The 17,047-nt window shown below is 37.0% G+C and overlaps 1 protein-coding gene and 1 non-coding gene across 8 annotated transcripts in view; one reads left to right on the plus strand and one right to left on the minus strand.

Annotated features, from left to right (window-relative positions):
• Positions 1-17,047, minus strand: part of KIF3A (kinesin family member 3A) — a 61,073-nt gene that overhangs the window by 22,233 nt on the left and 21,793 nt on the right. For all 7 annotated transcript variants that reach the window (XM_072630011.1, XM_072630010.1, XM_072630009.1 and 4 more), the window contains 4 exons: positions 16,531-16,670; positions 16,089-16,286; positions 2,233-2,407; positions 260-358 (listed from right to left, as the gene is read on the minus strand). In XM_072630011.1, coding sequence (XP_072486112.1) covers positions 260-358; positions 2,233-2,407; positions 16,089-16,286; positions 16,531-16,670 — 612 coding nt within the window. The remainder of the gene's footprint in view (positions 1-259; positions 359-2,232; positions 2,408-16,088; positions 16,287-16,530; positions 16,671-17,047) is intronic.
• LOC140521806 (U6 spliceosomal RNA) lies at positions 15,594-15,696 on the plus strand. Its single transcript, XR_011973097.1, has one exon. It is a non-coding gene; the product is annotated as a U6 spliceosomal RNA (small nuclear RNA).

Below are 17,047 nucleotides of genomic sequence, written 5' to 3' on the forward strand. Positions count from 1 at the left end.
ACTGGTCAATACGTTTCAGTATTATAATATGTAGATCAACTTGCCATAATCATGAACTCATTGCGGAAGAATATGCAAAGCTACTCCAATGTAGCATATTTCCCTAATGCTAATGCTACCTAACATTTTTATTTCTAAAAAAAAAGTTGTGTTACATAGGAGATGACTACAAAAGTTGCGCACGTAACATATTTATAAAAATTGGAATGAGGAAGCAAACAACTTTGTATCTCTAAATTTTCTTATTAAAACATCTTACCCCTTCTCTTTTTCCTTTTTTCTCCATGTTCTCCAGCCTCAGCCACTTCATCTTCATCATCTTCTGACCCACTGATATCAGAGCCTGAAATCTCTTCTCCTGGATAGAAACATATTTAACATGTCTTTCATACTATTTACAGTATTCTAATTTATGGGCTATTTGGGATTGTCTACACCAATATCATGTATTTATTTTTGCTGCATTTGATAGTATTCAAATACGAAGTCGAGTAATATTTTGCAACCATCTTCTAAGTAGTAAAACAAAAATTCCATTAAATTTCTCTATTTCCATCAAGGGTCACTACCCTTTCAGTCTCTGAAGTTCAAAACCCTGAATTAGTCTTAGCTCCCAACCCTTTCTCCCCCCACATAACTAACTGATTGCCAAAATGTCATTTCTATCTCCACAACAACTCTCACATCCAATCCCTCTTCACTATTCATGCATCCATCTCTTTAATTCAGGCCCTCATCATCTTTTGCCTTGTCCTCCTAATTGGTTTCCTCATGTCTTTTTCCACTCTAATCCAACCTCCATACATCTGTCAAAGGGATTTTCCAAAAATACAGGCCTGACCATGTCACTCTCCTACTGCACAAACTCCACTAACACCCCATTAAGTCTCACCTCAAACATAAGCTCCTATTGAGCATTTAAACCCCTTGATAACTTTGCCCCAACCTACCTTTCCAGCCTTATTCTGTAACTCCTTTTCCTATACTCTCAAACTGGACTTACTGCTATTCCTCATACAGGCTAGGCCTTTATGCAGGCTGCCCCCCACGCACATATTTATTTCCATACATATTTGCTCCCCTGAAAGAATATAAGTTCCTTAAGGGTAAGGACTATTTCATTTCTGTCTTTGTATGCCCAGTACCCAGCACAATGTCTAGCATATAGTAAGCAGTTTCATGTAAACATAAACACAGAATTTTATTTATAATTTATTAGAATTCTAGAATTTTATAAGATTTAAAAACCTGCTATAAATACCACCTAGTGGTCAAATTTAAAATCCTGAACTTCCATAGCTGCCTTAATCCCATAAATCCTGCTTCCAAATTTACATATTATTTATTTTCTATAAGATATTTGCTTTGTTGATATAACTATATCAACTTAACAATAAACAATGATTAAAATGGCTCAATTCCTTCTTATTTACTTGATAAATTTTAAAAAAAAATCTTATGTGAAACTTTGAATGCTTAACCTCATTTCTTCCCTGGAAGATTTGAAAAGATCAAAACTTGACACCAGTTACAGAAACACATTTATTCTCACCATAAAAAACTGCCAAGAAGAGCAGAGTAGGTGAAAGAAGACTAAGAAACTAAAGAGCTTCCCAATTTCCTAAGTCAGGTTTTCAGAACAGTTTGGTTATTTTTTGGAAAGAGAATCCTCAACACCATCCAACATACCTGATGGGTTACACTCCTATTCAAATCTAAGTGCAAATATACTTTTCAAAGCCAAATGAAAACAATTTCTGGAACACATATTATATAGAATGAAATTCATGTTTTTCTTCTCTCATTATCAACAATAACTAAGAAATTATTTCTATCTTACTCAAAGCCACAATTGTAATTTCTATTATGTATATACAATAGAGATTTAAAACTCTAAAGATCTTTACAGTAAATATAGGCAAACAAAAAATCTCATAATCATCATAGGGTTATCTGTTAATATTAAATATTTTCTACTAATATACAAATCAATTTTTTAAAAAAAGATTAAATTATTTTTCTTACGTATTACCATAAGTATAAAAAAGCACAAATGGTTGCTGAAATAATACAAGTGTACCAAACTGTTACTACCTTCTGGAAATGTCTTCTAAAAGGGCAACCTCCAATGTAATTTCAAAATTTCAAGGAACATTCAACAAGTTATCTATATTAAAGTTCTTGACAGGTATGCTAATATGCTAAGCTCCATATAAAAAACTACATAGTTACCTTCTTCAAGCTTTTTTTTGAGTTCTTCTATTTCTTTCTGAAACTGGCGAAGCAATGCATCCTTTGGATCTTCATTAATTCTAGCTTTATTCTTAATGTTTTTAGCACGGTTAGCATATCGTAATGTACTGATAGTCTCATCATAATTGTAGTCTGCAGGCCCAATATTTGCACACTGTTATAGAAGGAACACAAAAACCAGTTCTTTGATATTTGGCATATTTAAAAAAAATACCACTGTTATTAATATGCCAGACTTGGGAAAAGCAATTAAAGTTACATATTCTAAGTAACTTACCTAAGAAAAATGCCACAAATTTGTTTCCAACTTGTTAAAAGTTACACTAGCAGTACTATAAAGCATCAACAGATCTATAATCTCATCAAGGTGGATAATACCCTCCACTGTCTCACATCGTAACTCAACCACATTTATCATCCTATGGAATTCTTTCTCATATCCTCCCAGAGATCAGGAAGAAGAACCATCCAAAATATAGGCTATCTTCCTTTAGGTCTCTTTATATTTAGTGTATGTAGTACTTGGGTCATGTATCTGTTATCACTAATTCTACCTATATAAATTGGCCCATTTCCTTTTCAAATAAAGCATTTCCTGAATGACATCTACATGTTTTGTTGAATCACTCTTGATATGTTCAAGCCCCCTTTTACCCTCATACATCTCTCCATTTACCTCTGGTTTGCCCAAAACTGTGATTCTTTGTGGAGTTTGAAAGATTCATGAGTTATATGGGAAAATATTGGTGTATAAGGTTTTAATTTTATATGCACGTATATGTTAGAGGATCCTTGTTGGAAGAGGCCTGCTTTTTGTTTTTTTATAAATAATCAAAGAGTAAACACAGAGGGATCTAATTTTTTTTGTACCTTTTAGTCAACTATGTGACTATAAAGATAATGCAATCATTTGAGAAAGCTTGTCTGTTCTTATCTCATATTTTCATCAAGGATACCCCTGATACAAGCACATATCATTCACATCAAGAATGTATAAAACATGAGAAAGCAGGAAGGAGTCACTGATTTGTTCTCAATCGGCTTTTTATGATATTAATGTAATTTGTGATTATTTTCCAATCTCTTAGCATGTGTCTCCTCTGTAAAATAACTTGTGAAATAATCTCTTGATGTTTTCAAGATTGTATCACCTATTGTCCTGTTTCCTAGACACTGCCTCTGGACTAGCCTGGTCACTTTTTCCAACTTTGTCTTAAACACCACCTCCTCAGGGACTGAGATGTTAGAGGTTAGTGGTTCTGTTGTCACTTAATAACAAAGATTGCTATAGAAATGTTGATAAATATGTTCAATTTTCTATTTATTGTCCTTCTACTAGTTGTACTTATGAATGTTTTAGGGCAAAGCAGCTCTTCTGAGTCTTCAATGAAGTATTCTGTATTTATTTTACCTTTGCAATTTTTTCTGGTTTACACTTATTTATGTATACATTGTCTTCCCTAAGCTCATTCAGGAGAGGGGGTATTTCTTTTTTGTCTTTGTATCCCTGGTGCTTAGCACAGTGCCTTTAACACACAAGGCTTGTTTGACTGATTTTAGGCTGAAGTGAAGCTCCTTGCAATTTTCTGCGATCTCCACAGTGCTTTATTAATGACTTTACATTCTAAAACCACACTCCTCAGATGCTCTCTTCATACTTGATGATGAGAGCAAGTATTTTCTGGCTAAAACAATTTCTGGGTCCTTTTGGCCTCCTCAACGTAGAGACTAGTTCATATCTTTTGTAGGCAATGGTTAACAATCAAGAATTATCCTTTTCCCTGACCTGATTTTCATTTTGATGTTTGTTCCAACCAGTCAATGATCTGAATGCATCAGAAAGTTGATCATATGACTCTTACAGTAATAGCTAGTATTTTGCTGACTGAAAGGATTGCATCAACTATATTTTTTAAAAAAGCCATTGTGACAGGGAGCCAAGATGACAGAGTAACAAGAAATATAGTGAATTCCTGCTGCCCTAAAAATTCCTATAAACAGACCTAGAAAAGTTATTAGGCTAAATTCTGATTGAGAAATCAAAGGAAAAAAAAATCCTAGCGAGTCATTTTTCCAGTCTAGGTTGGCAGAGGAAGACGGAGGTCTACAGACAATGAGGGCAGGATTTGACCAAGAATATACTATGCACAGGGAGGGGCTGTGCATCAAGTCAAAGAGGGATCCCAGATCTATTATAGAGGGGCCTAAATTATTTGAGTGTGGAAGAGTTGACAACTGGCAATTCTGTCACTAACTACTCAGTTCTGGGCCATAGATCCAGGAGAGACTGAGGAAGAGACTTGAGCACTTAAGAGGGAATACCAGGCTGACAGTAATAATGGAACCCAGGCTGTGTATCAAGTAAGAAGCAAGCCCAGAAGCTAGCAGCAACAGTGTGACCTGGACCCCAGGCAAGGAGAAAAATCTCAATTCCAAATTCTAGCCTAGCCTGACAACTGCAGAAGAACAACCAGCACAACATTCCAAATGGCTATTAGTGGCAATCTACTGAACCTCCCGAAAGGACAAGCCCATTGTCCTGTTGCTCAGACCCAAATCCAGGTCAGGAACTTAAAGGCCTTAGACTACAGGAGCAATAATCAGACTTTGTCCTAGATCAAACAACTTGGAACCATTGAAACCTTCCAAGTCCCTAGCTTGAGCTACCACTGACAGTATGGAATAGCGTAACACTCAATATGCCCCAAAAAAGCAGCAACAGAAGGAACAGCCCAAATCTTCCCTCTATAAGCATGAAGAGCCTGGCCCTAACAAAATCTGAAGTCAATAGGCTAGAAGGATGAGAAAACAAAACAAAACAAAAGAACCCCACCACAAGGATAGTCCCGGGGAGGAGCCAAGATGGTGGAGTAGAAAGATACACACATGCTAGCTCCAAACCCATAGCCCATAAAATACCTATAAAGAAGAACTCCCAACAAATTCAGGAGCAGCAGAAGCCACACAACAACAGAGCAGAGGAGATTCCTGTTCCAGAGAGACCTGAAAAACTGACCCGAAAGGTCCCTCATGCACCGGACCCGGAGCAGAGCCAAGCCCTAGCTTGGCTGCGCGGCACCGAGAGGAGCAGATCCGAGCAGGCTTCAGGGACAGAATCTCCAGCAGCCCAGCAGGTCCCTCCACCCACAGGTGCCAAAGGTCAGTGAGAGGGGCTTTTCAGTTCACGGAGAGGGGAGTGGGGTGCCCCCATAACTCAGGCCCCCTTGGGAGGCAGCAGCGGAGGCGGCATGGGACAAGGCTCCCAGAGCAGGAAGGAGCTCGGATCCATAGTTGAAGGTCTCTGCATAAACCCCCTGAGGGAACTGAGCCCCATGCAGTGGCCCTGCCCCCACCTGAGCACCTGAACTTAATCTCACACTGAATAGCAGCCCCGCCCTGGCAAAGCCCTAAGGCTGGGAAGCAGCAGACCCCAAGGGTTGGCTGGGTGGAGGCTGGGTGGATCTGGAGGCAGATGGGTGTGGAGAGGACACTCAGAAGTCAAGTAACCCTACTGGGAAAATGCCCAGAAAAGGGAAAAAAAATAAAACCATAGAAGGCTACTTTCTTGTTGAACATATATCTCCTCCCTTCCTTTCTGATGAGGAAGAACAATGTTTACCATCAGGGAAAGACGTAGAAATCAAGGCTTCTGTATCCCTAACAGGCAAAATAAATATTCAATGGGCTCAGGTCATGGAAGAGCTCAAAAAGGATTTCGAAAATCAAGTTAGAGAGGTGGAGGAAAAACTGGGAAGAGAAATGAGAGAGATGCAAGAAAAGCATGAAAAGCAGGTCAACACCTTGCTAAAGGAGACCCAAAAACATGCTGAAGAAAATAACACCTTGAAAAATAGGCTAACTCAATTGGCAAAAGAGGTTCAAAAAGCCAGTGAGGAGAAGAATGTTTTAAAAAGCAGAATTAGCCAAATGGAAAAGGAGGTTCAAAAGCTCACTGAAGAAAAGAGTTCTTTCAAAATTAGAATGGAACAGATGGAGGCTAATGACTTTATGAGAAACCAAGAAATCACAAAACAAAACCAAAAGAATGAAAAAATGGAAGATAATGTGAAATATTTCATTGGAAAAACAATTGACCTGGAAAATAGATCCAGGAGAGACAATTTAAAAATTATGGGACTACCTGAAAGCCATGATCAAAAAAAAGAACCTAGACATCATCTTTCATGAAATTATCAAGGAAAACTGCCCTGATATTCCAGAACCAGAGGGCAAAATAAGTATTCAAGGAATCCACCAATCACCACCTGAAAGAGATCCAAAAAGAAAAACTCCTAGGAACATTGTGGCCAAATTCCAGAGTTCTCTGGTCAAGGAGAAAATACTGCAAGCAGCTAGAAAGAAACAATTCAAGTATTGTGGAAATACAATCAGGATAACACAAGATCTAGCAGCTTCTACATTAAGGGATCGAAGGGCATGGAATATGATATTCCAGAAGGCAAAGGAACTAGGACTAAAACCAAGAATCACCTACCCAGCAAAACTGAGTATAATACTTCAGGGGAAAAAAATGGTCTTTCAATGAAATAGAGGACTTTCAAGCATTCTTGATGAAAAGACCAGAGCTGAAAAGAACATCTGACTTTCAAACACAAAAATGAAGAGAAGCATGAAAAGGTAAACAGCAAAGAGAAGTCATAAGGGACTTACTAAAGTTGAACTGTTTACATTCCTACATGGAAAGAAAATATTTGTAACTCTTGAAACTTTTCAGTTTCTGGGTAGTGGGTGGATTACACACACACACACACAGCACAGAGAGCACAGAGTGAATTGAATAGGATGGGATCATATCTTTAAAAAAATGAAATTAAGCGGTGAGAGAGAAATATATTGGGAGGAGAAAGGGAGAAATGGAATGGGGCAAATTATCTCTCATAAAAGAGGCAAGCAAAAGACTTTTTAGTGGAGGGAAAAAGAAGGGAGGTGAGAGAAAAACATGATGTTTACTCTCATCACATTCCACTAAAGGAAGGAATAAAATGCACACTCATTTTGGTATGAAAACCTATCTTACAATACAGGAAAGTGGGGGAGAAGGGGATAAACAGGGTGAGGGGGATGATGGAAGGGAGGGCAATGAGAGGAGGGAACAATTTGAAGTCAACACTCTTGGGGAGGGACAGGATCCAAAGATAGAATAGAAGCAATGGGGGACAGGATAGGATGGAGGGAAATATAGTTAGTCTTACACAACATGACTATTATGGAACTCATTTGCAAAACTACACAGACATGGCCTATATTGAATTGCTTGCCTTCCAAAGGGAATGGGTGGGGAGGGAGGGATGAAGAGAAGTTGGAACTCAAAGTTACAGGAACAATTGTCGAGTACTGTTCTTGCTACTAGGAAATAAGAAATACAAGTAAAGGGGTATAGAAAGTTATCTGGCCCTACAGGACAAAAGAGAAGTTGGGGACAAGGGAAGAGAGGGATGATAGAAGAGAGGGCAGATTGGTGATAAGGGCAATTAGAATGCTTGGTGTTTTGGGGTGGGGGGAGGGGACAAATGGGGAGAAAATCTGGAATCCAAAATTTTGTGAAAATGAATGTTAAAAGTTAAATAAATAAATTTAAAATAAAAAAAAAAGAACCCCACCATAAAAAGCTATTATGGTGACAGCAAAGCATAAGGGGGAAATCCAGAGGAAGAAAATTACTACAAAACACCTAAAAGCTGAGATTTAAAGAAAACTACAGCTGGGGTGCAAATTCAAATACAATACCTGGAAAGGATGAAGCAAGAGTATTTTCAAAAGAGATTAAAATGGCTTTTGTTTGTTTTTTTTTTAAAAGAAATAAGAGCACTACAGGAAAAAGAAATGAGAGCTATGGAAGAACAAATCAAAAGGGGATTAACAAGTTGGCACAAGAGGTACAAAACCTGACCCAAGCAACAAACTCCCTTTAAGTCAGAATGAATGAAATAGAAACTAATACCTCCATGAGACGATAAGAAAGATTAAAATAAAGTCAAAGAACTGAAAAAATAGAAGAAAATGTAAGGTGTATCACAGTAAAAACAACTGACATGGAAAATAAATCAAGGAGAAAAAATTCAAGAATCATTGGACTATCTGAAAGCTATGACCAAAAATAGAGCACACAGATACATCACATTTCAAGAAATCTTAAAAGAAAACTGCCCAAGTCTCTTACAACCAGAAGACAAAACAGAAATAGAAAGCATTAGGGGGCGGAGCCAAGATGATAGAGAAAAGGCAGGAATTTGCCTGAGCTCTGCCCCAAACCCTCCAAATAACTTTAAATAATGCCTCAAGACAAATTCTGGAGTGGCAGAACTCACAAAAGGATGGTGAAATAATTTTCCAGACTAAGACAACTTAGAAGGTTGGCAGGAAAAGTCTACTGTACCAGGGTGAGAGGGACAGGTTGCACCCCAGCAAACTAGCAGTAGAACTTGGGTCTACCAAATCAGTAATGGCAGTGGCAGCTGCTGGACCTCTGGACCCACAGACAGGAAGAAGGTTGGATAACTGGTCAGAATAGGATCACAGGGGTCCCTTTGTTGGCACTAGGGGCAGGAGTCTGTTGCACTGCCCTTACTTGAATTTGGGTCACAGTCCTTCATCTCAGTCCCAGGGCAAGGAAGAGCCCTAGCAAGCACAGCAGAACTTGTAGGTACAGGGGAACCAGGACCCTGGTCACAGTTCCAGGGCAGAAAAAATGCTTGCGATCACTCAGATCAGAGCACAGGCCAAGAGAATAGTAAACACACCTCTCCCTAGATCATATCACTTTGCAAAAACTGAAAACTTACAGGTCCCCAGAATGACCTCTGAAAATTGCTGCACAAAACTCTGAAGCTTGGGAGAGTGCCCCCTCCATTCCAGAAGCAGAGCCCCACTTTAGCATGGAGTTAAAAGGCAAAAAAATAGGTTGGAAAATGAGCAAACAGAAAAAGATTTTGACTACAGACAATTACTATGGTGACAAGGATGATTGAAACACCAACTCAGAAGAAGACAATAAAGCTAAAACTGCTACATCAAAAACTTCAAAGAAAAACATGAATTTGTCTTAAGCCATGGGAGAGCTCAGAAACGATTTTCAAAATCAAGTAAGAGATGTAATGGAAAAACTGGGAAGAGAAATGAGAGCGATGCAAGAAAATCATAAAAAAGGAGCTTGGTAAAGGAGGCACAAATAATATTGAAGAAAATAACACTTTAAAAAACAGAATAGGACAAATGGAAAAAGATACACAAAAATTCCCTGAAGAAATGAACTCCTTAAAAAAGCAGAACTGGTCAAACAGAAAAAGAGGTACAAAAAATTCATTTAAGAAAAGAACTCCTTAAAATGTAGAATTGGCCAAATGGAAAGGAGATACAAAAGCGTACTAAAAAAACAAAACAATTCCTTAAAAATTAGAATTGGGCAAGTGGAAGTTAATGACTTTATGAGCCATTAAGAAACAATAAAACAAAATCAAAGGAAAGAAAAAAATAGAAGAAAATGTGACTATCTCATTGGAAAAACAACTGACCTGGAAAACATCCCAAGAAAGAAAATTTAAGACTAATTGGACCTTGTGAAAGCCATTATCAAAAAAAGAGCCTAGGCATCATCTTGCAAGAAATTATCAAGGAAAACTACCCTGATATCCTAGAACCAGAGGGTAAAAGAGAAATGGAAAGAATCTACTGATCACCTCCTGAAAGACATCCAAAAATTAAAACTTTCTCCAGTGTTATAGCCAAATTCCAGAGCCTCCAGGTCAAGGAGAAAATATGGCAAGGAACCACAATTCAACTATTGTAGAGCCACAGTCAGGATCACACAAGATTTAGCAGCTTCCACATTTAAGGCTCACAGGGCTTGGAATATGATATTCCAGAGGGCAAAAGAGCTAGGATTACAACCAAGAATTACCTATCCAGAAAAAGTGAGTATAATCATTCAGGGGAAAAAATGGATATTAAATGAAATAAGGGACTTTCAAGTATTCCTGATGAAAAGACAAGAGCTGAATAGAAAATCTTTCAAATATAAGACTCAAGAGAAGCATAAAAAAGTAAACAGGAAAGAAATCATAAAGGATCCATAAGGTTAAACTGTTTATATTCCTACATAGGAAAATGACACGTAACTCCTAAAAACTTTCTCAGTATGAGGGCAGTTACATAGACAGAGGACACAAGTGTGAGTTGAATAAGATGGGATAATTATCTAAAACAATAAAATTAAGGGGTAAGAAAGAGGAATGCACTCAGAGTAAGGTAGGAGGAGAAGCAGAATGGGATAAATGATCTCACGTAGAAGCACAAAAGAATTTTACAGTGAAAGGAAAGGGAGGGAGCACTTGAACCTTACTCTCACTGGAATTGACTCAAAGAGGGAATAACAAACACACTTGGTTGGATACAGAAATCTATCTTACCATAAGGTAAAAGGAATAAGAGAAAGCCAGGGGGTTGGGGGTGGGAAGGGGGAGTTGATAAAAGAGGGAAGATGGGGGGAAGTAAAATTCAGAAACAAAACACTGTTGAGAATGGACAGGGTGAAAAGGGAAAGAGAGTAAGATAAACAGGGAAAACAGGATGGAAGGAAATACATAATAATCATAACATGAAAAACATTTTAAAGGAAGTTTCTCTGATAAAGAGAAAATATACAGAGAACTGAGTCAAATTTATAGAAATAAGAGCCATTCTTCAAATCATAAATGGTCAAAGGATATGAACAGGCAGCTTTCAGATGAAGTAATCAAAGCTATCTTTAGTCATATGAAAAAATTGCTCCAAGTCATTATTGATTAGAGAAATACAAATTAAAACAACTCTATCAGATTGGTTAATATGACAGAAAAGGAGAATGACAAATGTTTGAGAGGATGTAGGAAAACTGCGACACTAATACACTGCTGGTGAAGCTGTGAATTGATCTAACCATTCTGGAAAGCAATTTGGAACTATGCCCAAAGGGCTATAAAACCATACAGACCCTTTGACCAAACAATACCATTGATAGGTCTGTAGCCCAAAGAGACTGAAAAAAAAAAAAGGACCTATATATATATAAAAATATTTATAGCAGCTCTTTTAGTGGTGGCAAATAATTTGAAATTGAGGGGATATCCATCAACTAGGGATGGCCAAACAAGTTGTGGTATATGATTGTGATGGAATATTATTGTGCTATAAGAAATGACAAACAGGATGCTCTCAGAAAAAGCTGGACTTACATGAATTGATGCAAAGTGAAATGAGCTGAACCAGGAAAACACTGTTTAAGTCTCAGTAATACAATGATCCAAGATAATTCTGAAGGACTTATGCTAAAAAAAATGCTATCCATCTCCTGAGAAAAAACTGATGGAATGCAGATCTCAAAGCATACTTTTTCTTTACTTTCCTTATTTTTCTTGGTCTGTATTATCTTCCCAACATGACCAACATGGAAATATGTTTTGCATGACTCCACAGGTATAAATTATATCAAACTGCTTGCTTTCTCAGTGTTGGGGAGGGGAATGGAGGGAGGGAAATAATTTGGAACTGAAGATTTTTCTTAAACAAATTTGGTTTTCACATGTAATTGAGGAAAAATTAAAAATTAAATTTAACAGAAATAAATGTTTGTTGAAGAAATAGAAAGCACCCACCCATCACCTGAAAGAAACCTCAAAATGAAAACTCTCAAGAATATTATAGCCAAAATCCATATCTTCCAGTTCAAAGAAAAAAAGTCTACATGCAGTCAGAAAGAAAGAATTCAAGTACCAAGGTTCAATTTAGCAGCCACTACTGTAAAGCAGCAGAGAGTTTAGAATATAATATTCCACAAAGCAAAGGATATACAAAACTGAGTATAATTCTATAGAGGGGAAAAAGAATGGACCCCTTTAATGAAAAAGAAGATTTCCAAACATTAATAGTGAAAAGACCAGAGATATGTAGACAGTCTGAAGCATAAATATAAGAGTCAAGAAAAACATAAAATAATAAATATGAACAATCATATGGCCCTAATGCATAAATTGTTTACATTCTAATATGCAGAGATGATATATGTGACCCCTCTAGTCATAAAAGAAAATCTAATTAGGCAGAAGATGTAGGAATGTTTCTGTTATATTTTGATGACTTTAAAAGAAAAATGGAAAAAGCAATCAAGAAGAATATATTAGGGGAGGAGGTACAGGAAGGACAGTGAAAATTACCTCACATAATCAGGGTGTGAAAATAGAGGTCTAAACCAACAAGAAGGTGGTGGGAACAGCTGATATTTGAACAGCATTCTCAATGCATCAAAGGAGGGAGGAATACAAAGAGTTCCCTGGTCAATAAATATTTATTAAGCACCTATCATGTGCTAAGGTAGCTAAGTGGTCAAGAGGATAGAGATCTTACTGAGCTCAAATCTGGTCTCAGACAATTACTTACTAGCTGTGTGACCATGGGCAAGTCACTGAACTCTGTTGGCCTTAGTTCCTCATCTGTAAAATGAACTGGAGAAGGAAATGGCAAACCATGCCAGTATCTATGCCAAGAAAACTCCAAAACAGGGTCACAAAGAGTCAGACACAACAACTACTACAATGTTCATGCACTGTATTAAGTACTAAGGATACAAAAAAAAGGTAAAAGATAGTCCCTGACCTTCAGGAGTTCACAATCTAATAGGGGAAACAACAAACAAACAACTACAAACAAACAAGCTATGTACAGGATAAACTGAAAACAATCAACACAAGAAAAGTGCTGGGAAAAGGTTCCTGTAGAAAGTAGGATATTAGATGGGACATAAAGGAAGCTGGGAAAACTAGGAGGCAGAGATGAAGAGGGAGAAAATTTCCAGCATGAGAGACAGCCAATAAAAATGCCCAGATTTAGTAGATGGAGTATCTTGCTCAAGGAACAGCAAGAAAACTGGTGACACTGAATCAAAGAGTATGTGGAAGGCATTAAGGTTTAAGAAGACTGGGGGCAGCTGGGCAGTACAGTGGATAAAGCACTGGCCCTGGAGACAGGAGGACCTGAGTTCAAATGTGGTGTCAGACACTTGACACTTACTGCCTGTGTGACAAGTCACTTAACCCCAATTGCTTCCACAAAAACAAATAAAAAAAGACAGAAAAGAGAGGAGAGGGTCAAGTTATGAAGGGCTTTGAATACCAAAGAGAGGTTTTTCAAATTGATCATGCAGGCAACAGGAAGCCATTGAGCTTGGTGAGTAGGAAGACCACTTTGACATCCGAGTGGAAGATGGGCTTTAGGGGGACAGACATGTGAAAGATAGACAACCAGCAGGATACTGCAGTAATCTATCCAAGAAGTGATGAGGCTCTGCACCAGGGTGGTGGCAATGTCAGAAAATAGAACGATGTGTACTTGAGAGACCTTAAAAAGGAGAACAAGGAGAGAGTAGTCACAAAAACCTAGAGAGAAAAGCCTATCAAGAAGAGGGTGAGTAAAAGTGTCAGAGGCTACAGACAAAAATTTTTTTTAAAAAAAGCATGAGGGCTGATAAAAGGTTATTAGATTTGGCAATTAAGAAATCATTAGTAACTGCAGAGAGCAGTCTTGGTTAAGAAGAAAGGAAGTGAAGGTTTCTATTATAGATGGCATTCTCACAGAGTATAGCCACAAAAGGAAGGAAAGATACAGGATGATATTGGGGATAGAAAGTTCAAATCAAGATTTTTTTGAGGAGAGGGGAAGACATGAACATGTTTGAAGGCAGTGGGGAGGCAGCCAGTGGACTAAGACTGAAGATAACAAATATAGGAATGCATTTCACTCAACAGGGAAACAGGAAGGAAAAGAAAGAAAAAGGGGCTGGTAGATTAAGGGAGGGATTAGTCTTAAGCAAAACAAATTCAAAGAATGCATAAGTATATGATAGCTATTTTCACAGTGTCAAGGAATTGGAAACCAAGAGAATGCTTCTCAACAGGGAGAATGATTGAAGAAATTATCTTATTTGAACGTGAATAGAATACTATTGTGTTGTAAGAAATGATAAAGGGAATAGTTTCAGAGAAAACTGGAGACTTGATATGAACTGATGCCAAGTGAAGTGAGCAAAAACTAAGAGAATAATTTATGCAATTAAAACAATATTATAAAGATAAAGAACTCTGAAAGATTTAGGAATTCTAATCAGTGGAATGAATAAGATTCTGAGAGTGAACAACTCAAGAGTGCAGAATTTACACACACATTTACGGCTTTCTCCCTCCTTCTTTTAGACAAAGACAATGTGGAAATTTGTTTTGCTCTACTCTGACATTAGCTTTTTTTCCCCTTTTTTCAACGAGGAGGGTATATGGAACGAAGAGAAGGCAGATTTTTGCCAATTGAAAAAAATCAACATTTAATTTTAAAAATTGGTCACAGTGTTTCTCAGCTCTCTTCTTCAAAAAAAATTTATAATATATAACTATGAGATTTTGAGTAACCTATGACCCTGAACCTTCTTTTATTACTTACATCAAATATGACAATTTCACCATTACTTTCTTATATTTAGTAGATACCATATTGATGTGGTTCTGTTCTTTTAAGGACTTAAAGAGGTTTTTCTAAAGAGAATCTCCAACAGGGTCTAATCCTGGGGAATCCATGAAATTTTATAGGAATTTATTTCAATAAATAATTGGCTTTGTTTATAAATCTTTTGTCTTTTATTTTACAAATTTAAAAACATTATTCTTCAAAAGGAATTTAGAATCCTCATCAGACTGCCAGACAGATTCACAACACAAAAAAGATTAGAAATTCTTATTCTAAAAGCATGCTGATTCTATTGGTCACAGGAAAAAGATCTTATATTTAGAGTATCTCTTAACTAACGTTTATAGAATAGAGAATGGACCTGTGATTTCACTGGACTAGCGTAAGGACATTCCTTCTACTGAAGGGAAATGCCCTGTTTGTATCCCCTTCAGAATTTCCAAGGTGAACAAATTACATCTACCAATGCAGGTCAGCAAATTCTCTGAAAATTAAGTCTCAGAGAGTTGCTAAAGGAGGTAGAGGATAACTGATCTGCCCAAGGTTGCAAAGCATGTGTCAGAAGCCACATTCAAATCCAGTCTTGCTGGCTTTCTGCCCACTGTACCACACTGCCCACCCCTCTATATGTTATAACACTGATTCCTAATAGCCCTTTTAAAGTCATTCTGTCACTAACACTGGGGAAGGGAGATATGCAGGACTGAGGGCCACATTTAATTTTTCTCTGCATTATGAGGAGCCGTAGTCAAAGAACTGAATATTACCTAATGAAAAATCTATTTGTGATAAGTCACTATGTCCTATGTAAGTCTTATGCTTCACTGGCATAACCTGTAAGAATTTGCTCTATACTTGTCTCAGCAACACATATACTAAAAGATTAGCATGGCCCTGCACAAGGATGACATGAAAATTCAAGAAGCATTCCATATTTTTTTCTTGCTTTTTTCCTCTAGAACATGGTTAATGTGGACATTTGTTTTGTATGATTACACATATACGTAATTAATACTATTCCTTGTATTCTTAACAGGGGAGGGAAGGGGAAAGGAAAGGAAGAGAATCTGGAAATGAAAATAAGGTGAAATTCAAAAATCAAAACAACAAAGTGTGTTACTCCAAGAACTTATTTCTCCATGCCATAAAGAGGAAATGAGACTGGATTCTGTCACTTTTATCAGTAAATGTAGGATGTTTCACACAGAATGATCCACGGTTTAAAAAAAAAAAAAAGACAACTCATCTGCTGTGAGATGAAATTCACCACTGAATCAAAGTCATGTATTAAATTAGCACTGAGTGAAACAGATCAACCATCCAGTTCTTACCATCATGGTTTTTGAGTTTCCTCCTAAGGAGTCCTGAAGAAGACGAGTCAGTTTTGAATTTCGATAGGGTACATGAGTGCTTTTTCCATCAACTAAGGCAGAAATGACATTACCCAGAGTGGAGAGTGATAGGTTAATTTTTGTTGCTTCTTTCAGTCGCTGTCCAGTAGCTCCAGTTTTTGCCTGTCTTTCTGAACCCTAATAATGAACAAAGAGGGGTACAAAGAGGGGTTAAGATGGAAAAACAGTAGATTCAGGAGAAAACAAGAAATTTAAAAATTGTCCATTGAAAAATTAAGTGAATGAAAACTCAAAAAATTTTAAGACTAAATTACATAACTGACTTCTCATTTGTATAAGCAGTTTTGAAAATGAAAGTGGAATTCATCTGTTAAATTACTAAGAGAAAAATCTCTTTCTCACTTATCATCTTAATACTTACAGCAAGATCTACAAGATGTAGTTTGCCCATCCGAACATGCATATTTCCATCAATACCTTTTTCACTACATTCAATGGTAATTGTAAATATAGCATGAGAACGAGAACTGTGTTCATTCATATTAGTTGCTCCAACAGAACCTTTAATATGAGAAGAAAATCACTTTAAAAAGGTAATGTTCAAAAATGTCTGAAAGCACAAATTAAATGATTAAATAGTGACTTAAAATATGTAATTTTATTAGACATAAGGCAAAAAAAGAAACATCCACTTCTGAATTACATAGATAACAATGAATTTTTTCAACCATTGTTAGAAATCTTTCTATCTAGGGTTCTGATGTTGATTATGAAGGAATCTGTTCTATCACTCACATTTAAACTAAAATTTTAAAGTAAAATACTTAACTTTAATCCCAGATGTCATTGTTCAGCAAAGTGTCAAAGTTAAAAAAGATATGTTATATATAAAGTTCAACATACCACTGTTTTAGCTATGCTTTTAAAAAGCACTAAGA

Source organism: Notamacropus eugenii, chromosome 1, assembly GCF_028372415.1.
Source record: "Notamacropus eugenii isolate mMacEug1 chromosome 1, mMacEug1.pri_v2, whole genome shotgun sequence".
NCBI lineage: Eukaryota > Metazoa > Chordata > Mammalia > Diprotodontia > Macropodidae > Notamacropus > Notamacropus eugenii.